The sequence below is a fragment of the Dunckerocampus dactyliophorus genome, chromosome 15 (assembly GCF_027744805.1).
Source record: "Dunckerocampus dactyliophorus isolate RoL2022-P2 chromosome 15, RoL_Ddac_1.1, whole genome shotgun sequence".
NCBI classification, from domain to species: Eukaryota; Metazoa; Chordata; class Actinopteri; order Syngnathiformes; family Syngnathidae; genus Dunckerocampus; species Dunckerocampus dactyliophorus.
In genome coordinates, this window is record NC_072833.1 from 6,765,434 (window position 1) to 6,787,183 (window position 21,750).

Here is a 21,750-nt window from a genome sequence, read left to right on the forward strand (position 1 = left end):
CCAAGAATATCAGAGAGAGATGTCTTTTAAAGTCAACCCGCTAGGGTGTCTGCTAAGGGTTGCAAGGAGAGGAAGACGAGAATAGAGAGAATGGAGACAAAATGGCATCCTTTGTGTTTTTTTAGAGAGCCATGAAATCACCCCAGTGACTGTGGGCATGTACAGTATGCTGCTCAATGAAACAAAGTGTTCAAGTCACGAGTTGATTTAGCGGTGTCATTACTCATAAAATGGCTACAAAAATGTGTTACAAAAACATCAGGTGCGTTTTGATGATACAGTCAATTAATGTTTATCTGTTTACGTTACAGTGATGTCAAACTGCAGCGCATCATACTGAAAGGGGCAATGATTTTAGCAGCCAAAATCAAAGCTTGAGTCTTCAAAGCTTCTGAGAAAATAACAGTGAGGCAACGCCGTGTTCCTTCATGACCATGCAAATTAATGGAGTCCAAAATATAACATCCAGAAACTACACATCGGTATCAGTTTAGAAACAAACCTCCCCAGCAAATGTACTTTCTGTTATTGACTATAATCCCTAGAATGTTTTACGATGTGGTCATAACATCATTGGAGCGGATAAAAAAGGAACATTTTCTTCTTTGTCTCTCTGTCATGATGATTTTTATTGGTTAAAAGTAGGTTGTCTGTTTGTTCAACGATCACATTTAAAAAGACTTTCCAGCTTCCTCCATACAACTGGGGCCTGTCCGTTACTATACTGGAGATAAGTATGGAGAAACAAGCCAAAAAAGGAATTCTTGGTCCTTCTCTTGTCCAAGGATGCATCGTGAGGTTATTTTGACATGGTGTGTTATCAAAGTATGTATCATGTTAGCATAAGACAACAGGGTGACGGCTACTCTCAGAAGAAATGCAAAAACAAAACAACGGTATTTTAAGTTTACGACTCGTTATTTCCAGGGAAAACATGATGGTGCACCACAACGGCCAGCGGGAGACAGACCACAACATGCACCTGAAAGACCTCAAGGCAGACAAAAGAGGCAGTTGCACCACCTTGTGCTCAACTGTCTTATGAACCCAAAGGTCCACCACCTAGGCTTCAGTGTGCACCAAGGAGTCCTATTTGGGGGTTAGGACTGGAGTTTCCATCTCGAAACCAACTGCCACAGTACTCAGTGTATTGAAGAGAAGAGTTAATAGTGGACTGTAGGGGGGAAGCACCCCACAAGGTGCCACAGATGGATGTTGCAGCACCATGGTCAGGTGCACAATGGGGGCATATATGGGGTATTAACTTGAGGACACCATCTCCACAGAAACATCCCAGTACCCAAATCTCCACGGACGTGGTTATCTAAACAACTCGCCAGAGCACGGCAAAAAGGAAGCACCCCCACCAGGTGCCTCAGATGGTTTGTGTCTCTAACAATATAACTATGGTGTTGCATACTGAGGGTGACGAGGTTGGGGAGCTAAAGGACATGAATGAATGAAGCCACTGAGCTGAAACGGTTAAAGAAAGCGCTCAGAGGAGCCCGAACCAAGCTGAGTAAGCTTCCTCTGGATAGCCCGAGTTAGATCAAGGGCTTCGTCAAAATATTCGGAGGCGCATCTAGCCATGCTGATGGAGCATTACAAGCAACTGAAGGCTGCACTGAACCCCACACGAATGGAGAGAAGATGGCAAGCAGAGGACTGCAGTGGGAGAAGGAGAGGCGGAATCTCCACCATTGCCTGAGCGTCACTCCATGCAAAGTGCAGAAGAAGAAGAAGAAAGAGATGGAAGTGATAAAGGCTGCAATGATAGAAAGGATGCTCACCCAAGAAGAGTTTAGTACGCTCCACATGGCCTTGAAGAAATACTCTGTGATAACCCTGAACTAACAATGAATAAATTTAATGAAAAGAAATGGAAATTCTGGTCTTTGGTCTGCAACAGCAGCAGCAGTGCTTCTTGGGTGGGACTGAGCAGCTAATTGCCCATAAGCCATTGGCCATTTATTTAACTACGATAACACTTTAAGAATATCTGTATTACATGCAGTGTTGGGAGTAACAGTGTTAAAAAATGTCTTGTTTTCCAGTGGGGATGATCTGATCGATCAGCCACCAATTAGTATCAGCCGATTTCCGTGAAAAATCACGTGATCGGGATATGCTGATAAATGCCTTTCAATGCCGATCACAAACTATAAATGCTTTTCAATGCCGATCACAAAGCGGATCCCCTTTGACTAGTACTATTGCAGTCCGCAGTGATCCCTGCGTGCATATAGAGTCTTGCCCTAACTAATGTCTTGGGCAGCGTCGTCCTCCCACTTTCTTCCACAGTACGCACGTGTGCCAAAACAAAAACTATCATGTCTGTCGTGTGGAACTTAACTGCCAACACATGCCACGAAAACTCTCTTACGGGGGTTGCACGTTCAAAAGGTTTGAAACGCCATTTGAATGTCCATGTGTACAACACTCTGACTAAGCAAATAATTGAATTAATCGGACGAGACGACCAGCCTTTCTCAGCGGTGGAAGACACCAGGTTCGCCGAGTAATCTCTCATTACCTGCAAGTCCTGCTAGAGCTCCACCAATGAATTCTCACATCTAAAGTCTCCTTAAAGAAGGTGTGGCATCCTCTGGAAGTTTCACAAGTGATATATGTCCTCTTGAAAAAGTAAGTAAAATATGTTTTTGTCTAAATAAAGGTGATTTTATGGTTCCTTTTTTCATCTTATATAGTCAGTAGCAGGGGTGCAGCAAGGAATTCTGGGTCCCATGAAAAAAAATGACCTTGCCCTCCCTTATTAATGACTAATTTTATTAGTAATAACCTTTGTTGGCCCCCTGACAGTCATGGAACCTTGGAATTGTCCTGACTTTTCCCATTTATACGGCACGCCTGGCCAACAGCACTCATCATAAATAAATTGAAAAATGTATTAATCCACTGCAATTGGCTGGCGACCAGTCCAGGGTGTACCCCGCCTCTCGCCCAAAGTCAGCTGGGATAGGCTCCAGTGTACCCCGGCGACCCTAATGAGGATTAAGCAGCATACTGTACAAAATGAATGAACGATTAACCCATGTGATTGGTATCGGCAGATTTCAGTCCTGGATGATCGTATCGGAATCGGCAGCATAAAACCCTGATCAGAGCATCCCTATTTTCCAGTAAGAGGTAATCTAATTCATTACTATTTCAAATGTACTATTTCTATAACAACGCCATTACCGTTGCAGACAGTGAAATGTGGCGCGTTATTATGCACCGATATCTATATCAATGATGTGGATGTCACTTCAGTTGCCATTGTTCACCACTACTACTACTACTACTATACACGAAGCTAAATAGTGGCTGTTTACTTAGACCATGGGGTGTCTTAATTTTTTCACATGACTGTAGGTGTTGACGTTAACCAACCACGCTGTATGTCGGCTTAGTACAGCTTTTGAACCCTGAGTATCACTAATAGTTTAAGAATAATCATGTATGTTGTGTTTGAAATTGCAGTTGTTATAAAACAGCCTATTATAAAACATTTCTTAAAGATTGTAGGGTCTTAGTTTTGATAAAAAAAATATGAAAAATAGCCTCGTCTCCCAAAGTTAGCAACACCAACAAACTTTCCTGGATTTTGATGTTGTTTCAATTTCCTTCTAATCAACTTTTCCTTGGCCCAAGGGCGTATCACTCCACATAATTTTGTGTTCATGACCTCACAGACAAACAAGCGCCAAAAATTTTAGCAAGTTTTCTCTGAGAACCAATATTTTAATAGTCTTAACATCCTGTAACTGTGACTGACTCTTCCCACACCCGGCGCAGTTTCCTGACTACAGCGTTTTAGATAAAACACCAGTGGTGGTGCAGAAAAAAAGCTAGAGGCTGAAATGTGACCTTGCACAGGTGCTAATGTGTGTCTTTTTTTGGGTTAGGGGGGTGATCGTATAGCCTCAAGCCAAACAACTTCATTTTAGTCATATTTACGTATAAAGATCACAGGGGAGCACACGCACACACAGAGGGAGTTTCCCTTTTTTGCCAGTATACATTACAAAAACTGGTGTACATGATGTAGAACCCTACAAAGACTTGAAAGACAAGAGGTGTCACCCCCCTTTAGTCAACAGGATGGGTGGATCCCTACATCTGATATTGCTGACTCACACGACTGTCACAGCATCTTTTCTATGCATTTTTACATTTTTACACTGATTATTGTCTTTTGTGTTCAAAGTGTTACAAAGGCTTTCAGTACTGTCAAAAGCATCCGTTTGTGCGGCCATGAGAGCACACACAAACAGCATCAGTACTGCTGCCCGGTGCAGTGGGTGCTTTCAGCTCAAAGACCCTTTTGTGTGTTTTGAGAGGAGCCAAAAAAGGAGCTTCAGCATGACTGACCCACAGGGGCTTCACGGAATATTTGCGAGCAATAGCTCAAAAGGCTGTACTGTTAATATTAATAAAAAAGAACATTGAAAATAAATGTCCTAGAGTGTCAAGTGGATCCAATTGATACTGGCAATACTTTGCTCTGCTGATTTTATTAACATCTTCAGGTAAACTTGCATTGTTTAAGATGTTATTCATTCAGATTGGTTGTACCTTAAGTGACGCTGATGACAACATATTACATTTTGGTCAGATTCTGGATAAAGGTGCAGGTACAGGGTTGTATTTTCACAGTTTTGGTACCAATGGAAGCCTCCACTTCCTAGAATCCTACTGGCATTGTTCATCATTCTACTTGAACCAGGAAGTAGTCTGCTGCCAAAGAGAAAGCCTAACTGAGCAAGACTGGTTGAAAAACATGGCTGCCATCAACTAAAACATCTTTGCAGAGGCACGGGCGGACTAACAGCCAATACAGTCGCCCATTTGTCTAATAATAATACAAAATTTAGGATATCTGCATTACATGATTGGTAGCATGTCTTCCAAAGCATTTTATGCACAACTCATAGGGGGTGCCACAAATTTCATTTTTTTTTACATGACTATATATGTATGCAATATAATTTACTACAAGGAGGGACAAAAAGAAGAGAAAAAAACAGGATAACCACAATGAAGACAGGAGACAGATCATGTGGAAGAAAAATGAAGATAAAGATGGAGAAGAAGAAGGCCAAGCTGAAAGGAACTTGTTATTTATAGACATGAAGCCTGCAATGTCTCCCTGTGGCATACAAATGTAAACACAGCACGTGGCGAACTATTCCTACCCTCGGGCGCTCTCTTAATGACAAACACAAAGCCTTCAGGCCACAGAACAAGTGGACAAAACACGCACATACACACACACACTACATATACAATAACGGAGAGTAATGCTTTACATATATACAGCAAACACATGGGTTATATGTGTGTTTTGAGGTCACGCCAAAGGCAATAAATACACTTACATTTTCTCAACTAGAAGGGATGATCTTCAAATCAGTGGTTGTAGATCCACGTTGCAATCAATCCACACACACGAGGTTGTGAATGTGAAGCTGTCACGCTTTTGCGTACACACGATGCAATCTAGTTACTAGTGGAGATGCACATCCTTGACAACAAGTCAAATTAAAAGGGGTCAATCATAATTCCCAGTCAGCAATCAACCTCAGCAACGTTGCATCGCGTACGACAGACAGGAGGCCATTGTTCGGTAGCTAAAAATAGCACATTTAACACTGGAGTGCTCTTGACAATGAGTGTGTAAAAGTCCAATCATCAGTATTGATGCATTGAGCAAAAGATCTGGCGGTGCAGGACTGATGCATTAACATTGATGCATGCATCTTCACAAATGTTCCAACATCATCCACATGATCTGTACACTGTTGGTGTAACGCAGTGGGCTGGAAGACTGTGGCAGTCAAGTAAAAGCTTTGCTTCCATTCCGGTGTTGACACAGAGGCTCAATGTCGATATTGATTCACTTTAAGTACACATACACAATCTAACTTTAACACATACTCAACCATATTAGCAAAACTTACACTCTCGACTCCTCCTTCCTTTATGGGGTTTAACCCATCGAGCAACCCGTCCCTTAAAGTTACATAACCCTTCATTCACCCTTCAGGCCCTCAGGAGCGGGTGTTATGTCTTTAAGGTGCCATGTTGGGTGATTCGAGCCAGTGAACGTTTTTTCTGTCCTTGGACCAGAAGTCAGGTTCCCATAAAGACTTTAGCATCTTATTACAACATACCAAATAAGGAGAGTTTACATGATTTTTGGCTTATTGTATACGAGTAACGGGCAACACAAACGATGTGCAATAGAAAAGATATAAATTTGGCCTACTGCAGACCTTATGTGAGTCTCTTACCAAAAATAAAGTACACAGTGGCCCAAAATGGCTGGTCGTCCAATGCCATGAACGCCATCATTTTCTTTGTAGTAGCTTTGCTCTTTTCATTGCTCAAAAACAGCGGACCGCTGCCTTGCTCTTTGCTCCCTCTAGCTTTTGCTTTAGCTCGGATGCTAGCTGTCAGTCTGGCAGATAATATGGGTGGATATGTTCGGTTTCATATGTAAAGATCGACCGATCGCTGATCCACCAATATTAAGGAAATTGATACCAATTCATTGCTGCATTTTTAATAAAAATGGCTTAATGAGCTAAAATACAAATATAAGCCATTAGGAAGACGACTAAAATTGTGAATGGAGTATTCTACATTGGCCACTAGGTGTCAGTAATTGTTCAGTGAGACAAGCACCAGACTTGTTCACCGGAACAACAGGCTTTTATTGCAGGTTTAAATTGACAGGCACAGGTGGCCCAATCAGATATTGATATTGGATATCGGGCCGCTATATCGAGTGGCATGGATCAGGTGGTAGAGTGGTCGTCTCCCAACCTGAAGGTTGCGGTTTCGATCCTATCCTTAGGCAAGATACTGAACTACTGAACTACTGACTGCTCATCAGTAGGTAAAAGCGCTATACAAGTGAAAGACCATTTACCAGCAAAAAAATTTGTATAGGTTTATATAAAATCCCCAATATCCCCCACTCCCATACAAGCAGTCGATTCCACCCCAGCACGTCTATCCAGCAGACGTAACAACGTGTTAGCAAGAGTAGCAAGACGTGGCAGCTGAGTGCACTCAGTTTTCCGTGGTGGCACGGAACCGGAGGTTTAATATGACCACACTCATTGCGCAATTGAAGCAGCATCACACTTAAAACTCCCAAGAAATGACAAGAAGACACTTGCTGTCACAGAAAAGATGACCATCTCCTGTCGGTGGTGACTGAAGTTGGGTTTATACGCTTAATTCGGCACCTCGAACCTTGCTATATTATGCCTAGCCGCCACTACATTGTTGATAAAACTATACCCCAGATGCATAAAGAAGTAAATGGGTCAGTTGTTCTTAGACCTGTTACTGATTATTGACCTTACTGGCTGCAATGTACAGTATATCGCAGTATGGTTATATCGTCCAGGAGTGATAAAAAATGATCCAACTGTGCTGCGGATCGTCTTCAAAAAGATGCATCTTGTTCATTTGGCTATGAAGAATGACATTCCGCTTAGTCATCCTTCACACTTACTAGTTGTCTAATACGGTGACAGAGAGCAAAAAAACTTGATGGCACAAATGTTCTATTTCTCAGTGCCCTGCAACCCTGCAGCGCTCACGAGGGAAGACTGTTTACAGGTTGTACAGAATTTTGTTTTATTTGATACCATATGCTTGTCGCATTTGTCCTGCAGGCAAACTGCAGTAGACAGCAGCTATGGCAAAATGATTATCCTGACATTTAAGGGACACCACTTTTAAATGAAAATAAAAACGGTTATGGCCATATGTTTACGCGATGTTCTGGAGCCCGAAAATGACAAAAACACTATTATGTCTGTGGAATAGGGTTGCATGACAATTGCACAATCAACCCCCCAGCTATTTCTCTTTACATTTGCTCTATTTTCCCATTTTTTTGTTTAATTGTATTTCAACAGTGTGATGCGGGCCAATAAAAAACTAATTTGTGTGTTACAACAATCACTTTTACTGCAAAAATCTGAGTCGTTCACCAAGGTGGGCTGTACACCCTCTGAACGAAATAATGTAATAAAGTCGACCAATCGCAGCCTTTACAGTGTTCGCCACCGCAGTCTAGGAATGGGCAATGTGGCCTAAAATCCATTTTGCAATATATTATTGCAGCCTCCAGCAGGAACCATTACAAAGCAGGTTATGGGGCTTCCCCTTTGGCTGCTGAAGTGTGTGGTAGCATATTGTGTCATTTCTGGTTTTCGGATGTGTCTGCTCATAGTGTACTTGTGTAGCTGTTGTATCATTCTCTACTTAGACTCAGGAGGACACAGCTAGGTTGCATCACCAACAAAGGGAGACTATGGTAGACCATAAAGAGTATAAAATGCATACATGTTGTTTGAATTGAGATCATGATTGTCTGAGACAACTTCTGCCCTACAATGATTACTACAGTGTTTATGCAGGTCTATGCAAACATGATTGAAAATAGCACCTTTACATGAAACTTCACCATATTTATTGTCCTGTTATATAACTAGCTAGCTTCGTACGTGTAAATGTACATGGGATCACCAACCTTTCGTATAAAGAAGAATGTAATGATTACTTTAAAAATGCTGGTAAAAATAGACAAACAAGGCATAAAATTGCAATAATGTGCAATTTCATCGTAGCCTTTGGTTTATACTTACATCAAACATAAGTACAAGTGGAGTATGACAAACAAGGACACTAGAATTGAAAAGGGCTCTCAACTCATCCGCAAATGAATGGAACAGAGTGTAGTACGCCATGGAGCAGATAGTCCGCCATGATGGTGAGAACGAGAGGAAACACTCGCATCGAGCATGCCCAAATGAATTTTTGAAGTGATTAACAAGAACGGTGGAGCAATGGTCTTAAACTTTTGATCAGCTGATACAATCTAAATCATCATCGTCACTGACTTTTCATGAATTCAACAAATCACCCAGATAAACAAATTACCTTTAAGCTATATTGTGTGGGAGTCCCACACAATATACACTTTGTGAGTCTTGTCCACTGTCCTGTTTATTTCCAACAACCAGTGTTATAAAACTACAACATTTATATCACACATACCTGTCTTTGTTTTTGGGGGAACTTGAAAAATGACAAATCTGGTCTTTTGGACCGTCTATTAGAGCAAGTAATTGCTGAGCAGTGTGCCAAGAACACGTTTAGAATGCAATGTTTCTGGGTTCTGCTCACCATCATGGCAGCCAAACCGGCGCAGGACATACTACAAAAGTGGATGCCGAGTTGACCGTCCTATTCAATTCTAGTGGCCTTGACGATGTGTGTCAGAAGACAGCCGCCGCTTTCTTTCAAACAACAACCAATAATCTTTCATGTATAACAAGTCAACGGTGGCACAGAGCCTGAAAAACATCAGTAATAAACACTTCTTAAAGTACATAAGGTGCATATTGACTGGACTGAACTGTCTGTGGTCATGTTTTCATGACACTTGACCATGCAGTGCGCTTACCTGACCTCACCAATGGGCAATGATTAACCCACAGGGGATAAATAGAGGTAATTAGAGATGCCTGATTGAGATTAAAAGGGAACATCAAAAATAGAACCAAATTAGAGGGTAAGTAAGAGAAACGAGATTACGTCGTCTAGTTTGAAGTCTACAACTTGCATGGTTGAATCCTTGACCGCCATTTAAAATCTCACATTTGAGACATCGTTTGTTGCAATGCGTTTGTTTGCGCTGATGTGACCACCAGAATTCTGTGTGTGTGTGTGTAATCCCCGTCTGATGCTGCTCCAACAAATGCCACCACTTAATCCGCAGATTATGAGCCAATCTCCCTCGCCCGGCTCAACACACACATCTGGAAGAGGACAAAACATTTTGTGATGCAGACCATGTTTGTCGAGACACAAAAGTAAGTGTTACGATGGAATGTGTGAGGGAGAGCACAAAGGCAAGCCAACACAACGGCGCTGACACAAGCATCATCCTACAAGACCAAACATCCCCTCTGACACCCAACAACATTCATGGAGGATGACAAGCGCACGTAGACTATCATTAGATGACTATGTCAGTTTTCTGATGTAGCATGACCAGCATGCACACACACAGACACACACACACACACACACACACAGAGCGAAAGACTAGTAGAATAAACTCAGAGCACACCACATTCCATGCATGGCTAACATAATTCATCTTGTGTGTTCCATGCTTTACTAATTGTGTTCACTCTAACGCCATAAAAGTGGCAAGTTTAACATGTAAAAGCAAACAAATCCTAATGAGTGCACACGAAAAAAACAAATATGTCAGCGTTATGTAAACCAGAAAGAGAGAAAGACAAAAGCGAGAGCTGGAGCGGTTGTCAATAGCAACAGTGTTTTAGAGGCTGATCATTATTAGCAAGCACAGTCAGCTTTACAGCAAAGCATTGTGGGCGTGACGATCCTTGAGAATTGTAGTGCATCACACTGAGGGCGGGTTATAATATCGTGTCCATCACACATGGCTTATAGACAAAATATAAATACCTCTCATCATGATGCACTGTAGCACTACACCCAGTGGTCAAAGTTACAAAACAAAAACCCACAGGACTCCATATTTCCTATAGTGTTGCTGCACCCTTTCTGTTAAGCATTACTAATCCCAAGGAAAATCAAGTGAATTTTCACAAAGTAGGCATCAATATTAATAAATGGGATATTTTTACAGAGCATAGAAAAACCTGATTCTGACTTTCTAAATGCAATCTTTACTATTTGAGTCCTGTAGACATGAAATAACACCCCTATAGTCACCTTTACACTCCTATTATTCTTTGCTTACACCACATTGCTAAACTGTAATGCGCAGGCTACGGGATGACTGCAGGGACACAAGAGACGGTCATGGCTTTAAACATTAAGTAAGCTAGCGAGCTAACAAGTTAGCCTCCAATTTATTCACTGTATTATAAACTTAAGGAAGGGTTTAAAATGGAGTGGGAAGAAGGACAAAGAAGCCAAAAACACGAAATGGGAGGAGAAATTCTTTTCACTATATCATGTCAGATATACCATGGCTGATTGCATACAGTGTGGCGTTAATGTAATGTCATGTCTGAATAATGGAACATTACTAACGCCTTGTGGCCAGAATACTACATATACACTTGTCTTTCAATATTTTTTGACTAATAATACGCCATCGTCAACCACAAAAGAGCTCATTAAGGAATTAATTTTTGACAACCTGCGATAGACTGAGGGACCGATAATCGAACCGCGACAGTGTGAGGGACGACTGTACAAGATTTTCACATTTGTAGTCCGGTACATTTTCAGGCAGACCAAGGTCGTATGAGGTGTGTTAAGAAGCAGAGTTACGATGCATACCACCACCTACTGTACAGAGTTGTAACAGCAAGCTACGTTCAAGACAGTCCCATTATGAGCGAGGGCAAACAGTAGGCGTGTAACAGTACACTAAAATGTAATTTCGGTTCGGTTCAGTTTCTTGAAGTGCTTGGTTCGGTTCATTTTCGGGACAAAAAAGGGAGAAAAAATTACTTTAAATGCGTTTATTTAAAAATATCCAAACAGAACTTTAAAAAAAAAAATAAAATAAAAGCGACCCATTTGGGTGATATTTCAAATAAATGAGACTAATAATAATAATAATAATAATAATAATAGAATAAACAGTTGTATTTAAACGATTGTTTAAACATTGTGGCGAAATGTAATAGACAGTTACAGTTAAATACTGTACCTCTCTGTTGCACGTGTAGTCCAACCATCTGTGGTAAGTAAAATAGCGGACGTCGTTGACGGCATCACTTTTAGCTTTTTCATAAAATGCTGGTGTAACTTTCTGGCTAAAGTGAGGACGTGATGGTATTTCGTAGCGAGGTTCAAGAACTTGAATCATATACAGTCATGGAAAAAAATGATGATTTCTTCACTTTACTGACCCTTTTAATGCCTGGTACAACTAAAGGTACATTTGTTTGGACAAATATAATGATGATAACAAATATAGCTCATACGAGTTTAATTTAAAAGCTGATGTCTAGCAACTTCCATGGTTTTCTTGATAATAACCAAAATCGCTTAAGTTCTTACATGAATACCTATAGCATTGTACTGCAAAAAATGTAACTCTTATGAGCTATTTTTGTTGTCATTGTTATACGATTTGTCCAAACAAAAGGTACCTTTAGTTGTATCAGGCATTAAAATGAACAAGAAACTTTTTTCCATGACTGGACTTAAACCAGCACTCAATAACTGAATATAGATGTAATCTCGTGGCTATAAAAACTCCAATACCATGTGTTACTGCTTTGGCCCGGTCAGAGTTACTTGCTAGAGGTTGTTTATATGCTGACGTTTATATGCTGACGTCGGTGTTTGTTCTAAGCTGGTTTTCTTTCTTGAAGATGTAACATTCACTGCCGGATGATGCCACTTTAAGTGCGCCAACATGTTAGACGTGTTTGCTGCAGCATACCTGATACCCGTGGAACAATGTCGACACCCAACTTTGGATTTATCCACTTGCCTTTGTCCATCCGTATATCCGTAATGCCTCTTCTTTTTGTTGTTGCTTAATTTATTGGTATATATGTTTATGTTTCTTATGTTCTTATTCCTATTCTTTCTTGTGTTTTCTTTCTTTTCTTGGGAGAATGAACAGAATAAGATTTTCATTGCATAGTAGAACTGCTGTTTTACCATGCACATGACAATAAAACTCTCTTGAATTTTGTAATTTTAATGGGGAAGCCAAAGTGTTCCCAAACAGGAGACCGTCGTGAGATTGGCGGGTCCTCCAGCTCAGGCTTCTCGCTTGCATTTGCCATGATGCCATTTGTCACGTCTGCGCACTACTACTGTTCCTCCCTCTCAATCAGTAGTGTCCGACACTCAGAGGAGTCCGTGCGGAAATTTGTTCACAGGACTTTTGTTCCACGCAAAGTGCTTAGATCACTCTAGTAATACATTTAATGAGAAAAATAGCATGAAATATAACCAAAGCGGTACGCAAGTCGACCGAACCAAACATGCAGAACCGAAACGGTTCAATACATCCATGTGAAACGTTACACCCCTAGCGAACAGGTAGTGCCAAATCTATTTGTGGACGTCCAAATGTATTTGTGGTGGAACGTATGGGAAACACTGAGCCTTTCAGACAACTTCACTGCAACACAATCCATTTTGTTTAACTATTCTGTTTACGCTTCTGGGCTGACATTAAATCTTGTTTTTTGTTGATTTTCACGCAAGCTTTCTGTTGAGTGTTGCTATGCATTACTTGGTGACATCATAGCCGGTGTCCTGGTCTGTTGGAGTGGTCGGCGTTTATGTTTGCCTCACTTTGGACTAGAGTTCTCTGGCCGAGGCCCATCTCCCAGGCTGTTTGGTGCAGTCCTTTTGGTCCTGTGTCCGCCCTTGACCAAATGAATCGTACGAGCAGAGTAAACAGATTCTAGTCTGCTTTAACCGCACCAAAATTGACAAGTGTGAAAGCACCCACACGTGATACATGACCAAGCCAAACAGCATCCAACAAGGTCAAAACAATCCCCCAGTGGAGTTCTACCACATGACGCTTTACATTTTTCAAACCCGAGCTGGAGCTTGAAAGCGTTATTGTTCTGAGACATTGTCCTCGTCCATCAGTTCCACACGGGACAGAGTGTGTGTCAGATCCTGAATAATAACCCTGCTGTATTGTATGTGACAAAATGCAGATTGATCAAGCACTGCTATGACCCAACAATTATTGGTAGAGGGGATATCAGGGTCAACAATTACTGGCAGAGGGGATATCAAGGTAATGACTTTGTCCTCTGGGGGGGTGCTACTCTCAATAGTCTACATGTGGATGTGGGTCAGAACACAAGCTGGTGCAGACACATGAATGCCCAGTTGTTCCCAGTGAAGGACAGTAGAAGCAAATCGGGGTCAGACATACATCAGTCAGTTTGGGGGAAGCGTAGAGATGTGATAACAGCTTCACGATAGAGCTACATTAATGTAACACACTGGAACATCCATCCATCTTTTTCTATGCCACTTATCCTCATTAGGGTCGCGGGGGTACGCTGGAGCCTATCCCAGCTGACTTGGTGTAAGCAAAAAATGTCCACAGGTGACTTATTTGGGCAGCACATTATCATATTACTGTCAACTACTAATTTCTTCATCAATTATTTCTATATTCACTATTTTAATATCCTATACATTATTTATATTGATTTACAAACCTTAACTCCTATAGCTCTATAAGCTCTGCTTCTTCCTACTCCTTTTTGGACATGTAGAATTGTGAATTGTAAAATGTGATGTAGTCCAATGTAACATGTAACATGTATGCATGTTCAAAATAAATTAAACCAACCAACATTTATAAAGCTTTGCTGTAAAATAAGTCTATAAGTTGCATTCAAATGACTGCCTTCAAGGCAATCTAAACCTTATACTGTACAGAAATGCAGTTCCATCAGGAACATACTGTACATTTTCAAATACACCCAGACACAACGTGTGCCAAAATACACACATTATGGAAACAAACCACAATATTTACACAACACAGAACAAACCAAAACAGAAAACACTTGTCAAAACTGCAATGGCTCCAATGCGACCGCATTCTGTTTCTTCTTGTGTTGCCATTTTAGTAACTATAAACCTCTGTCTCGACCTCGTCTTCAGAGCCGAATTTACAGTAACGTAACGGACTCTGCTATCAAACAGAATGCAAGCTTATCCAAACATAACCTTTGAGAGAAATTACCTGAAATTTTTAAATTCCGTCGTTTCAAGCGGACCCGCCGGAGCTGCCAGGCCCGGATGCCCACCTCCGCTGTATCCGCCCACTGAAGTAGACCCAAAAAAACAGACACAGGGCTCTTGCTCGGTTCCGGTCGTAAGCGATCTGGCAGAGAAAATAAATGGTGTCCTCAAACAGAGACCGGACGACGGAGCAAAGCTACCAAAAAGCCGTTTGTGTGGCGGCAAAAGCAGATTAAAGAGTCTGGAGGAGGAGGAGGAGGATCGCTTTGCTCTCCACCGTCGACTTGACGGGAGGGCTGTCTGTCAAGCGTGAGTAGGACGGTAAAGCAACTTCCTGTTAGCTTGAAAAACAAAAGCATTGCAATATCCGCTTACAAAATGCTTAAAAAAAAACGGTAATTTTCCTTATTGGTATATAGTATATATACCAATATATAGTATATACCAATAAGGAAAATTACCTTTGTACATATCACTTGTACATTTTTTGCTATTTTGTTTTAAAAATGTAAGTCTGTGATTTTTGGTGGCAACCTACTGGGATGAGCGCATCGATTCAAATATTAATAGATCAATACCAAGGGTAGTATCCGTATTGGTCGATATGAGTTTGATAAGCTCGATATTTTTTCTGTTATTTTTTTATGAATATCTGTGTGGGTTTTTTTGCTGTTACATAGTAGCGGCATATAAAAAACGTGACAATATGAAAAAATTATAAAAAATACCATTTGTTCATATTGTTCATTTATATATTGTTGACAAAGTGCTTTGGGGGCAAAAAGCCAAAAGATTTGAAAGAGGCAATTATAGTTTTTGCTTTTGTGTAGCTATTTTGGACCATTAACTCTTTTTTCCTCAAACAACTGTCTGTAATAAAAGCAAATAACAGTATTGTTTTGTTGATATTGTTACATTGTCTTATGTGTTTGCAGCCTTTATATATTGTTCAAAAATAATTTGGTTCGTAGTTTTTGCCTAAAATATTTGTCCTGTGTTTTATTCTGATGCTAATCATGATCAACAAATGCAAGCCAAAATTACAAAATTGTTCAGTGATCAATAATATAATGTAAAATGCATCTGTACCTGTATTTACCTGGTTTCGGATCGATATCAAAATTTGTAGTACCACGCCGACAAACTACTGTGTTTAATTTATCAATCCCACTGCCAATGCTCATGAAAACCAATGATGCCAATCTAAAGTCATTTTAATGGGTGTGGGGGTATTTAAACATGGCTATGCAGCTAGCCTAAATTACATACTCACATTTAATAATAATAAAAAAGAAGGCGTTGGAGGGGCGTATTTAGTCATTTGGGGGCCAATGACTAAGTCATTGGCCCCCAAATGACTAAATACGCCCCTGGTTCTATTAGAAATTAGAACGGGTAGGTGTACCCAAAGGTTTGCTCAGAAAGTTGGTGACAGAGAGCCCTCTAGTGGATACAATGACGCAATGCCTGTAACACGATTAATTGTAACCCACTGACAAATAGTAAACAAGAAAAAATAATAAATAATAATAATAATTTGCAACTAACGATACTGCATAAATGTTTTGGGGTAATTTTGACTGCATATTCTAAATATATTTAGAGTAAAGGCACAATGTACTCTGACCTACTTCCACACACTATCACCGAGGCTGCAGGTCCTCCACATCGCGGGACGACGACGACATAAAGCATAATGTCGCGGGCTGCGGAGAGGCTCCGGCTGTTGATCGGTCATCTTGAGCGGTCGCCGGCTGTGGTGGTATCCTTTCATTCCTGGAGCTAATTTTATTGGCTCGTGTTGCCTCCGTTGGCTGATATTGTGGAGCCGAAAGTTGTGCATCGAGCCGCCGGCAGTGCTGGTAGCATAGGCCGGAGTCCTACTGGACACAAACTGGCCTCCTGGAAGAGAGCAACGGTATTATTAAGCTTCCTACTTATACAGTATGTTCCCGGCGAGGTATAGCAGGCTTATTTTCAATAACGAGTGCACTTGGACGCTGTATATTATCATTCTGTGCAGAACTAGTAGAAATAAATATGCAATGGCGACACCCCGGAGCGCAACGTAATGTTGATATACTCTTATAAATGTCTTATTATGGTGTCTACAGTGAGGACTTTCAACATATCAACACGTTTTGCGTTCATTTGTCTTAATTAAAAATGTGTATGGTTTTATCTTTGACTTGACCACCTTCAGGCTGCACTCACTTCTGCTGAAACCGTCAGCCCTTACCCGCAGAAACTCAGGTAAGGAAACACCTTGAGTGCATGTTACATAATCGGAAGTTACATAATCGGCACGGTTACATCATCTGTGTTTGTCATTGTCCTTTTTATAATATATTAGTAATACACAATGTCTATTACAGACAACCAACATAGTCATATGACAAGGTCAAAGTAGATCTAATGCTTCTGTCAGCTAAAACAGTTCCCACAACATTAGAAACACCACTTTGCAAGATACAAAGCTTGTGTATCGGACCTCCAAGACAGGTGGCTTAATTGCAATTACATCCATTTTTATACTTTGTTGTTAGATACACGCTGGATAATGACCTGCTGACTGCAGAGGAGCGACTCTTCTATGAGCAAAATGGCTTCTTTGTTGTCAAGAATCTGGTGTCTGATGAGGACATCGACGTGTTCAGGTGACAGTCAGTCTCTCACATGTAGTTCGACGCTTTCAAAATGACACATGAAATCGAGTCACCTTTGGAATTCTCTTCAGGAAGGAGTTTCAGCGAATTTCTCAACAGGAAGTCAACGTTCCCGGTCTGGTCGTGATGAGAGACGTCGCCATCGCCAAGTCCGAGTTTGTTCCTGATCAGAGAGCTGTGTCCAAACTTCAGGACTTCCAGGAGGATCCTGAACTTTTCCGGTACTGCACCTTACCACAGGTACTAAAGACTCTCTAATTCAACCACCAGGAAGCAGGGATAAAAAACTGACCTTCTGCCTGGTAGATTCTAAAGTATGTGGAGTGCTTCACTGGACCCAACATCATGGCTATGCACACCATGCTCATCAATAAGCCTCCAGATGCAGGTATGGATGCTCCCACGTCTGCAAAAACAAAAGGCGACAGTGTTAAAAAGGCTCATTGAGGCGTGGATGTGCAGGAAAGAAAACATCCCGTCACCCGATGCATCAGGATCTGCATTACTTCCCATTCCGACCAGCGGACCGGATTGTATGCGCCTGGACAGCATTGGAGCGGGTGAACAAGCAAAATGGTTGCCTGGTGGTCCTGCCAGGAACACACACAGACACACTGAAGGAGCACAACTACCCAGACTGGGAGGTAAGGACACTTAATAATAGAAATAAAATAGCACGTGCTGCTTAAGTACCCTATGTTGAAAGGGCGGGGTGAACAAGATGTACCACGGAGTGCGTGACTACAACCTTCAGCAGCCCCGGGTGCACCTGGAGATGGAGAAGGGAGACACGGTCTTTTTCCACCCGTTGCTGATCCACGGTTCTGGCATGAATAAGACGCAAGGCTTCCGTAAGGTACTACACAGATTGTATTTCCCCTTCATGATAAATAAATAAACGGACTAGCGTAAATGCTCCATTAACGTAGCATAAAATTATTATACATACAGTCGTCCCTCGCCACTTTGCGCTTCAAATTTCATAGCTTCACGGTTTTTCAAACTATATTCATTTTTATATTATTAGTCACAAATATGCATAGTTAAGCACATTTTATGTATCCTAGATTAAGTCATTTTCAAGCATAACAAGGCTAAATGAACTAAAATACAAATATAAGGCATTCAGAAGACACTGACTTGTTGTGATATGTAGTGTTCTACATTGGTCACTAGGTGTCAGTAATGCTACATTGATGAGACAACAGCCAAAGCAGGAAGTACTGTACAGACACGGACACTAAAAAAGGTGCAACAACAAGGAACTTTCCTCATGCTAACATGTGTGAGTCTATATTGTGCCTTATTTTCTCTTATTATGTCTACGATACTGAGTAATAGGAGTGATACGAGTGTAAAGGTGACTAGTCCAGAGGGCTCTGATAACGTTAAAAGACGTATTTAGAAGGTCGTAAACAGGTTTTCTATGCTCTAACGACGAAAATATTCTATTTATAAATAAGGAACCCTACTTTGCGGAAATTCACTTGTCACGGTAGAGTCTGGAACCCATTAACTGCGATAAACAAGGGATAAAAGTATTGAGTTTTCACATTTCAGATATAATCGCCTGCTTCCAATAAACGCCCAGGCTATAATCACAGCATTGACGGTTGTATCCTCTTCTAATAGCTGACGTCTTGTGTGTTTTCCAAGGCCATCTCTTGCCACTACGCCAGCTCTGACTGCTATTACATCGACGTGAAGGGAACTACGCAGGAAAACATCGAGAATGAAGTGAAGGAGCTCGCAGCCAGAAAATACCCCATGGCCGCTGGTATCACCTTCCAGGTCCGACACAACCCCAATGTGATCCAATGTCTACACTTAAAAGCATAGAGGCCAGGGACAGGATCAGCTTTTCCATAGTGAAGACAAGAATGAGGGCCCAAATATGGGAATTTCTCTTGTTTTGTACAAAAGAGAAAGAAGAGAAGATAAAATGGAGTTAGTCCAAGTCAGGATAGCTGCAAAAGCTAACTGTAATGCAATATGTAGATATGAATAGTGTGTACCATTCAGTTGAACTGTTTTAAAAGGGTGAGTTGCTGTTTTACTAGTCACACATTAAACGGAGGATTATCGTTTCTGTGTCAAGAGAGAACTGCATACAGTAAGTGCATGTGGCACTTATTTGAGAGCGACTAGGTTCCATTGAACAAAATTTAGAGGGTTTTATTGAATAGGGCTGTCAAATGATGAACAATTTTAATCAAATTAATCACCGTTTTTAAATGAATTAATCACGATTAATCACCATTTGTCACTATGTGTGACAGATATGCCCGTTTTTTGCTGTATTGTATGAACAGAAAGATACATGACAGGACACAATTATATATATTTATGTCTATTAACAGCTCTAGATAAACTGAACGTTTTAATCAAGCTAAAAGATAGCACACGAGTCTGAAAATCTATTTGCCTAACGTGAGACTCTAGTCCACAGGTGTCAAACTCAAGGCCCGGGGGCCGGATTTGGCCCGCCATATCATTTTATGTGGCCCGCGAAAGCCTTGAAATAATGCATGTCAAAAGCACACTTATTTTGATATTGTAAAAAAATATTTGTGTATATATTGTAATTTTGTTATTAATATTAACTTTGTCTTTACTTTTTTAAGCTTTATTTTTCATAATTTTACTTTTATACTTATACTACTGTGTGTATGTATTTTTATATGTGTGCTGTAATTTAATATTTTAATTAATATAAATATATTTAAATAAGTACAAATTTTATATTTAAAACATATTTTTACAATAATTTAATAAACATTTACCGTTACATTTACAATAAATAATACAATAATATATTAAAGTAAAAATAAAATTAATATTACTAACAAAAACAACTTAATTTTTTTTTAATCAAAAAGACAATGTTGTCAATATTGACAGAAAACATGATATGTTTTTGCTGTCACATCCAATTTAAAATGACTATTTTTAATTAGTTATTAATGAAAAATGAATGTAATGATTGATTAACGAAATTCTAAATATAGAATTGTAAAAAGAGGGTAACCACAACTGCGATGTGGCCCACGGTGAAAACGCGTTTGACACCCCTGCTCTAGTCTAACGCTAGTATAGCAGAATCACACTTATTATGAGCGTTATTATGAGCCATGAAGGGTTGCGTTCAAAGACACCACGCCATTGAAGTTGAATTCAGATGTTCCGAGCGTAGCTGTATTATCTGGGATTTCCAAGCATACTTGAATGCAGCAAATTGTACATCCGCAGTGAGAGTTACATTAGCGAGAGAAAAGAATATCCACTTACTGTTTTTCTCTGTCTTTCTGTTTATTTAGACCGCACATACACGCATAATAAAAAGGATGTTGTGATTTCCAGCGTGTCAGCGAATGCGTCTCGCGATCCTCTGGTGACAATAAGGAAGTGTCGTTCCGAGAGGGACTAGAGATGTGTTTGCGAGTTGGAGATAAATATATAGTGTTGGAATTGCACTGCTCTTGATGTGTTCAAGTCAGAATAAAGTTACTAATGAGCGACAGACTCCGTGTACCTCTGTGGGGACGCTATTGTGGCTCCGTCTGTCGTCATAACAGAGATGTGACCTGACATGGTGCAAATGCATTAATGACGCAAAACATTTTAAAAAGAAAAAAAAATGAACATATATAATGAAATAAATTAGTTAATAGTTAATAATTTTTGACAGCCCTGGCTTTTAACTCTCTTGACTTGTTATCTGTCTCCCCCTGCAGGATACCTGGGCCTTCAGAGGTCGCCTGGTGCGGGGAGAGAGACACACACTCTAAAGTGGCCTTCAGACGACAAACTGAGCCGAGATTTGCATCAAATCGATTGCAGTGATTGCAGAAAAAACAATAGGGCGTCTTTAGACTAGTTAAGATTGTTCTTGAGGATGAAAACATATGAATTTAAAATGACATTTTTAATTGAGTTTATTTTCCTAGTGAAGTCATGTATAAAACAGTACTAACTTTGGTTTTGCAGCCTTTTACAACATAAAATTGCACTTCCTGGCCTAACAGAATAGGCAAGGTTTGAGAAAGATGGGTTCTGGCATGTTCAAGAAAAAATGAGAACGTGCGAGCGGGGGGCTGGGGGCCAGAAGTAATAATCTGCAGTACGGTACTTGAATATAATATACAAGATTAAGTTGCCTTACAAATGTATTTGAGGGAGGACGTACAGTAGGGTGGGTGCTTGTTGTTTTTACAATGAATAATGTCATGTTTTAATAATAAGAATAAACAGGAATTGCTGCTTATATCATTTCAATGAGGAGCCACTGTCACCACAGTAG

At 40.5% G+C, this 21,750-nt stretch overlaps 2 protein-coding genes across 2 annotated transcripts in view; one reads left to right on the forward strand and one right to left on the reverse strand.

Moving 5' to 3' along the window:
• Window positions 1-15,092, reverse strand: part of cdk17 (cyclin-dependent kinase 17) — a 33,151-nt gene extending 18,059 nt beyond the window's left edge. The window contains exon 1 of the mRNA XM_054752594.1: window positions 14,786-15,092. The gene's annotated coding sequence lies outside the window, so the exon portion shown is untranslated. The remainder of the gene's footprint in view (window positions 1-14,785) is intronic.
• Window positions 15,093-16,387: 1,295 nt separating this feature from the next.
• phyh (phytanoyl-CoA 2-hydroxylase) lies at window positions 16,388-21,660 on the forward strand. The gene is made up of 9 exons (XM_054753853.1): window positions 16,388-16,546; window positions 16,988-17,037; window positions 17,331-17,441; window positions 17,522-17,690; window positions 17,757-17,838; window positions 17,913-18,094; window positions 18,157-18,306; window positions 19,107-19,241; window positions 21,185-21,660. The coding sequence occupies exons 1-9, from the start codon at window positions 16,481-16,483 to the stop codon at window positions 21,236-21,238; spliced, it is 999 nt and encodes a 332-aa protein (XP_054609828.1). The 5' UTR covers window positions 16,388-16,480; the 3' UTR covers window positions 21,239-21,660.
• The last annotated feature ends 90 nt before the right edge of the window (window positions 21,661-21,750 follow it).